General features: G+C 39.4%; 1 protein-coding gene across 1 annotated transcript; it reads left to right on the forward strand.

The window, feature by feature from the left end:
- Nucleotides 1-5,513: 5,513 nt before the first annotated feature.
- On the forward strand, nt 5,514-7,674 carry LOC116719282 (zinc finger protein 134-like). Its single transcript, XM_032561786.1, has 3 exons — nt 5,514-5,574; nt 5,936-6,011; nt 7,222-7,674. The coding sequence occupies exons 2-3, from the start codon at nt 5,949-5,951 to the stop codon at nt 7,561-7,563; spliced, it is 405 nt and encodes a 134-aa protein (XP_032417677.1). The 5' UTR covers nt 5,514-5,574; nt 5,936-5,948; the 3' UTR covers nt 7,564-7,674.
- The last annotated feature ends 228 nt before the right edge of the window (nt 7,675-7,902 follow it).

Below are 7,902 nucleotides of genomic sequence, written 5' to 3' on the forward strand. Positions count from 1 at the left end.
GACAGGAGTGAGTCTGACGGAAGAAAAGCGAACTTGCAAACAGAAAAGTCACAATAACACGACTGACAGAGAAACAGATTGGGCTAAAGAGGAGTAGTCATGAGCTGTAGATGACTGGATATTCAGAAAGATGAGTCTGGAGCTTCAGTTTGAACTAATTTGAATGTGTGCAGAAATGAGGATGTTTTCAGTCACTGTAGTTACAGTATTTGGTTGTATGTTGGATCTGCAATAAATTCCCAGAAGACTGTTGGAACCCTTTAAGACTTTCTTCATCATTTAAAAGGCATTTTGGTGCTACAGCTGTTTTTTCAAGATGGCAGTTTGTCTTAGCTAAGAAACTCTAGAGCTGGGTCATTTTCTTACGACTTATGAATTGATCAAACTCCATAAGGGAACCTTACATTTAAGCAAAGACACATTTGTGACCAACTAACTACCCGGACTGCTGGAAATTGATGAGTCTGAGATTGTTATTGAATTTTCTCCCCTTTTTTAAATGGCTGATAAAAAAAAAAAAACACATGATATTGTTCATCTTTAAAGCGTTTTTATGCAGCCTTTGATATCTGCTTTTTGATATTGACCATGCAATCAATAAAGCGTTTCTACAGCGGCGCTGGTGATATTACTCAATTTTCACAGTTAGGTAATATTAGTCTCGCTACAGCCAATCTATTGATCTGAACCGTTGGTACGAGGAGCGCTCTCTCTCTGTCTCTCTCTCTCTGTCTCTCTCTCTCTCTCTCTCTGTTGCTCTCTCTCTGGCTCTCTCTCTCTCTGTCGCTCTCTCTCTCTCTTGCGTACGTTGTACTACCAGCACTGTAATTTTAACACAGCAGCTTAGTCAGACTTTACTGTCAGAGCCAAAGTACTATTATTATTATTATTATTATTATTATTTGTATTATTATTTAAAAACACTGTAGTTTGCCAAGAGTAATTAGGCAGGATTCACAATATATTAAAAAAAGATAAACAGGTTTTAATTAAAGGAAGGCAGTCATCTATAGTTGACTTAGATAAAGTGATTAAAATCATTTCAAATGAGCAACCACACTTAATATTTTGGCTGAAATTAGTATTTTTGGGTTTGCTACTGAAAATACCTTGGAAGTTACAGTATAATAACTTAATCAGTCTTTAAACCGAAAGTTTGCACTCTGTCACCTTAACCCTGTTTTCTTTTGCAGCTGTTCAGCTGAGAGATCTCATGATGAAGTCAGATGAACAGCCATAAATAATACCTCCTGACATCATATATTTAAGACAATTATGTAGGCTTAACGCAAAGCAATATGACGCTTCATTTGCTTATCTTGACTGAAGACTGAACACTGTGCGATAAGCAAGTGAAACAGACTAAGTGTCTGGTTGTTCCAAAAGTTTTATTGCGCCGAAATGAAAACAAGAAATTATAAAAGCGGTAAACAATACATAAAAAGCAAAATGAAAAACTAAACCTCATAAATACTGTAAATTGTTACCAGATGGAATATACCCAAACAGCTACACCTTCAAGTGCCTCTCATACACTGGATTGTCTAAATATCAAAATGAGTTGTGATTAAAAACTTATTTATTCTCAGATGTCTGCACAGTCTTATGTGTGTGTGGGTGTGTGTGTGTGTGTGTGGGCTCTTCAAAGCTTTATTCCAGGTGAGTTCAGTCATGCTCATCCCTATGTGTAAGAGACATGCAGGTTGCATTTTTTTCCCTCTTTTCTTTCATTTTTATGGATTATTATTTTTGCTCCTTGATGAAAGGCTTCGTTGTTGCACGCGTATGAGTGGCAGGTCCTAATATGCGTAGCAGCCACTGTGCCGAATGGTTCAGTAAAGCAGACTAATTGGAGCCCTGACGGCCAGGTGTGGACGAGTTGAGGTTGCTGCCAGGGCTTTGGCCACTGTAGCCAATCTTTCAACGGATTCTCAAATGATCAAGGCTCACAGGTTTGAGGGGTGGGGGCTGAGGGGTCAAAGGTCCTGGATGAGATAGCATTGTGCTGCTAATGAACCACCACAATGTCACAGCAGAACGTTGAGCATCTCGTGCTCCGTTGCGCTCAACGGAGAGACGAAGTTGTTCCTCGAAGTTCGTTGTCTTTGTTTGCCTTTTTTAACGTCATCACACAGATTTAACAGAGTGTGAAGAGGGCCCAGTTGCAATGGGATGCCTTTGGTCAGTCCATTTTTTGCAGAGTCTGCACAATAGAATACATTCTACCTGTCATAAAAGTGCTCATGTCCCTGGGCAAGCATAAACTGTTCAGGAGTCTTCACGACACAAGCAGAAGGTGTTTCACAGCACACAGCGGTGCTCTGTGTGTCAGAGAGAGGGAGCTTATGCTCTGTCACCTCCGGTCAACCACAGCCAGAGGTGACAGAGCCAACACTGAGCCTGTGGTTCAGGAACACCCAGAAGCATACACACAAAGACATGAAATACACAGCAGAGCAAGAGAGTCTCACTGTGACCTGAAGTGCAGAACAAGCACAGTGATGATATGGCCTTTCTCAGTACATGCAGTATAGTATGTTAGTGAAACAGACTTGCTAAGGCTGCTGATGTACTAGTATTGTCCCTGCTTGTACTAAATTTGCTGGGGGGGGGGGTTGTTGTTGATCCAAGTTGTAATGTCCATTTTGGCATTAGAACTTTGATGAGTACTAAAGTGTCTCTTTTGCTGTTTTGACTGGCTGAGTGCCTTAATGGAAACAGGAAACTGTGCCACAGGTAAAGGTACACAAAAGGAAAAAAATTTAAAGATAAAGTTAACAAAATCTATAGTGGAATGTGTCTGTATCAGTGGCATAATGTAAATGCTATAACCTTCCAGGTCCCAACCACACACTCCAAGTCTCTTTGCAGGCTTCCCTGTACACGTTCATCCCTCCATCTCTTCTGCCCTTTCTTCCGCCATACAAGCTCACACGTTTCTTGCTCCTTTACAACTCTATGATTTTCAACAAACTCCCCAGTCATTCAACCACTTCAGTGCCTCTCGGGAAGCCATCCTTAACACCTCGCACTCTGTCAGCGCTCTGGCAGAACTTCAAATCTCTCCATGCGGCTTATCAACTGCATTTCCCTTCTCTTGACACCACATCCATCTGTCTCTTCACTACTTATGCTGCAGAACCTTTTATTAGAAGCTCAGAGAAACACAGACATAAACATTGATTTCTTATCTTGTTAGTCAGGCTGGTAATCAGTCCTCAAAATACCTTTCACTGCCATCCAGACTTGATGCCAATGATGCCTTGTTGGGCATCAATTTTATTTTCTTCACACTGGTAACGGGCAGCGTCTGTCCATCTATATGTCATTGCCATATACTCATGCCTAAAAGCAAGAACCTTCAGCTCTCCTCAGTCATTGCATCCTCACCCTGTGATTTTGAAATCTGTTTCTGCTAGCCTTCTTTGCATTCTTACATTGTTCAGAGTTTTCCCCAACCTCATCCAGGCTTCTATACATCCACACCTTTCAGATATCTTCACTTATAATCATTCTCATCTCCACTCTCAGGAGGCTTGGAGTCTGTTTTCTGATCCGTAACTTATGTCTTGACCACTTTCCCAGCTCATATGAACTATCCTGGTGAAAACCAGCCCCTTGTTTTACACTTTGCTTCGTCCAAAGGGTCTAGACCCTCGGCTATTGAGAAACAATGGCTAATGTGTGACTGTGACATATGTCACTTGCCAGCTTAACGCTATATATATCTTACCAGAAATTGCCTGCGCTGTAAACATTCAACCCAACTGCGAAGAGAGAAGTTCAGAACCCAACAAGATGGCTGTTAATGCTAATTAATGGCCAACGCAGACTGAATGGCTTCATTCACTTCCTCTGCTGTTATTACGAAACTACAGGCTGACTAAAGTCTTAAAACAGGGCAGAAAATTGTTCACTCCTAATGTTTCTGTTCACTGATTGGTTGAAATTCTACCAGACAAATCCAAGTCGATGGGAGAAAGCCCAGATGCCACACTGAAAACAGATTGGAATCGAGTTGGACTGCTTAGAAAGCCAATGGTACAGCTACATGTGAACCAAACTCAAATTAAAATTCTTCACCTCAAAAGGAGCCCTTCATCACAGAGTCAGAAAGTCATCTCAGTCAAGTTCTGTTGAGGTCTAGCATCTCATCCGAGTATCATTCTGCCCGTTCCCTCTATATCTGAGCCGCCTCTACGACATCCAGTCAGGGATAAGACAAAGCATTTGGTCGCAAGTCATGCAGGCATACCATTCCTATATTTGCAAAAATCTCAGCAATTTACACAAACATAACTCTTGAATCTGTTTATCTCAGTTCTGAAACCTTTGGGGGTCAAGAAAATGAGAACTAATGCCAATTTTCCGAAGACTGCACACCAATGCTGGACGTTCTCCCAAGCCTTCCTGTAGTCTCCCCAAATGACCAAGTTCATCCGTCCTCTCATCCGTTTCCTGCAAAAACCTTTAATTTCAAATCATTGTCATGTGATCCATGCTAGTAGATTTAACCCTGGTTTTCTCTTTTGTAAAAACATTGTGCAACATTGGGCTACTAAAACCCTACATGTAATTCAGTTGTAATTTCTGGTTTTACTGAAGATTGACTTGAGTTGTTTTAGTCATTTCTCCCATAGTCTGAGGCATGCTCTTCACATGTGCGCTGTCTGAGCAAACTGTGGAGCTTGTGACCCGTCTGTGAGTGACAGAAGTGACAACTTGTAGAGAAATAGCTGTGAACATCCCAGTGAGTGAATAACTCAGCTGAGCTCAGTTCGCTTGCAGCTAATGTACAGATAAGTTACAAAGTAAACTGTCAGATACTGAGAAACCTCGATAAATAAACCAGATTGGGAGTTTTGTCGTACCTTGTCTCAGTGCTTCAAATGCTTTGGTGTATTTTACTTCATTGTAGTGATATAATTAGCTATAAACATGCTAATCGTGCTAATGCTAGTGTTAGGCATGGTTGCTAATGGTCAAGGCCTGTATCTTTTTAAAAGGCCAAAGTTAGCTCCACAATCAGAGATGTTGGTTTTTGCAGGTTAAATTTTATTTCATTAAAAATGCATGTAGTCCAAAGATACAACTCATGTCAAAGTTACTATAAGCTGATTTTGGTTTAAATAATAATGTTGGATTATTCTAAATTAATTAATTAACATTGTAGAAGCAGTTGAAAGGTAAAATGTTTTACGATGCTTTGTTTGTCATTTATTCCAACGTTGATTTTGATTCATTTACTTTAAGCAGTGTATAGGTTTTTGTTATATACTTTTTAAATGTATGTCTAAAGTGCCCCAACTACGAGCAAAGTGGAAGTCAGATTTATTGTTTGTGTTCAAAAACCTGTAGAATAATTATTTATTTTACTTTTGGGATCAATAAAGTATTTTTGAATTGAATTTGAATAAGCTGATTCTGAGTCCCTTTTTAAAATTTTCAAAACACATGGAGAACTTGAGTGGTTCAAACTGCACTTACTGTTGGTTCCCTTGGAAACCAACACTACCAGATCAAAACAAACAATTAACCTGCAAGGACACTTTGGACTTCTCTCACAGGTGAATGGTAAGTTTCTTTTCTGTCGTTGACAGCCTGTAGTTTGTAGTAGAAGTGATGTAAACCTAGGTGTAGCTTTGTCTTTAATGTTTTCATTCTTAAAAAAAATCACGTTACCTGTTATCGTTTGTTTTCATCCCCTAGTAAAGTTCAAACTGAAGTTCGTTAAAGACGATTTATCACGTAGAAGAGAGTATTCGATTTCACTTCAGTGCCTCTTTTCGCATTTTTAGTCTTTTTCTTTATTTCTGTCAAATTTGTTGTAAGGCAAGACATGTTGACTTTTGAAATAAAAATTTGTTTATGTATAAATCTTCTGGAAACATATTGTGATTGCTGTTTCTGACCTGTGCTTATTTGTTCCAACCAGTGCTAGATCAAACATGGAGAACTTTCTGGTGAAAGAAAACAACAACAAGACCAGCCCAATGATGTATTTACCAGACGTGAGTTGTTCTCAACTTGTTCCTTTATCACTCTTTTTGACTTGTAACGAGCTAATGAGTGCAATAATTACAGGTGTCCAATATTGATCCAATGCCAAGTAAATACAGGATCTGATACCAACACTGGAAGTTTTTATTATTTGAGCTTCATATATGATCAAATTTCTGACCTTCAGGTGTTATTGTAGGTTTTTTTTTCTTTAAAGTATTTTGTATAACGTTTGAAAAATGTAAAGGTGTCTACAAATAATTTGAACTGAAATTTGCATTTTTCCTAATTAAAGTGCAACAAAATATTATTTAAGAGCAAATCTTTGATCCCACAAGGAGCCCCACACAAGAATATTGAGTTGAGAGGTGAGAAAAATCCCAATCCATGTGTTTTGCAAACCACACCTTTTGGTACAGACAGTGGCAGATAATATCAGTTATTCTGTTTGTTAGGTTGAGGAGACCTGTCCGTCAACTGAGAAAATCCCAAATTGCCACTAAGGTTAAAATCAAAACAAACAAACAACAACAACAAAAAAACTCCAAAAAAATGAAACAAAACAAAAACAACTTATGGTCAAGTGGAAAACTGGATTGTTGTGTTTTAAAATCAGTGGTTAAATATGTAGATAAGGCCGGGCTACATGGTGGCTCATGTCTAAAACAAGTAGCATTTACCTTAAGACAATTAATTAAAATACTTCAAATATTTTTTTTTTTTAATGATTGAAAATGTTTTGTTTCTGTTCCCTACTGACGAACATCAGAACTCAGGAAGTTTGGTTTAAAATTAGTTTGACTGATGCATTTTTTTCCTCGTTTCTTTTTTCCTTAGAGAAACAGCCTGTCGTTTGTTGGACAATGCTAAGGACACTGTAGTGAAAAGGAATTTCAGCTTTTAACAAATCCTCACAATTAGACATAGAATTTATTGCGATGCAGCTGTACGTGTACGGAAGGTTGTTGCAAGGCTCCAATAAAAATAAAGAAATGAATGTCATGGATCACCTCAAAATCTAATATACATTTAAAACTATCGAATCGGGACTGAATTATTACAAACCAATGATTCTTAAAAAAATCATATCAATTATAGTATGAAAGTAGGACATACTCTAAGGTTGAAAGAACTTTCATTTTTGAGACGTCTTCATTTTGTTTTGTGAATTGAACGTTCTACGTCATTTCTCTCACCGTTCGCCCCGATTCCATTCCACAGAACGCTAGTGGCGCCCACCTGAACGCAGTTCACGATGAGAGTCCGAGCAGAGCCGGCGACACTAAAGGTGACCAGCTTCCCCGTCCTGAAGAGAACACATCGCTTTTTGAGAGCCTTCCTGCTTTGCCTAGGAAGCTTGCCTCCAAACGCGGGAGGAGGACGTACATCTGCGACCAGTGTGGGAAGACGTTCCGGAGGAAAAGGCGTCTGACGGCCCATCTGCGGAGTCACGGCGTTGAGAGGCCGTACAGCTGTGTCCAGTGCGGGAAGAGTTTTATTCAGAAGGGGAATCTGACGATCCATCAGCGCGTCCACACCAGAGAGAGTTTACCTCAGGCCTGAACTGGAGGGAAGTTTATCAGAACCTTGTCATCAACGTACATCGACCACACGGTGTGAAATGTACATTTGAACTTAACAGCTAAAATAAAAGTAATTCGGAGAGCAAAGTAACGTTGCAGTGAATTGTCGATTTTTTATTTTTTTTTTTACAAGAAATCAAACGACAGACGCGCTCAGGTAGCAAACCCAGAGCAACCCAGATTTCAGTGATAACAAATCAGACGTGTGATGTGTTATCACACGTCTGATAGCAAATCGTTATGCTTCGGTGTAACAGAGGTGTGCAACTGGGCTTAGAGCTTAGACCAATACTCTTTACCATATCTATGACTACAGGCT

This window comes from Xiphophorus hellerii, chromosome 4 (genome assembly GCF_003331165.1).
Source record: "Xiphophorus hellerii strain 12219 chromosome 4, Xiphophorus_hellerii-4.1, whole genome shotgun sequence".
In the NCBI taxonomy this organism is placed as follows: Eukaryota; Metazoa; Chordata; class Actinopteri; order Cyprinodontiformes; family Poeciliidae; genus Xiphophorus; species Xiphophorus hellerii.

What these genes read in the sequence shown, in the direction of transcription:
- LOC116719282 (XM_032561786.1), top strand. Translation starts at nt 5,949, where the DNA reads ATGGAGAACTTTCTGGTGAAAGAAAACAACAACAAGACCAGCCCAATG. An exon ending in CAATGATGTATTTACCAGAC is followed by an intron (nt 6,012 to 7,221) that starts GTGAGTTGTTCT and finishes TCCATTCCACAG; the next exon opens with AACGCTAGTGGCGCCCACCT.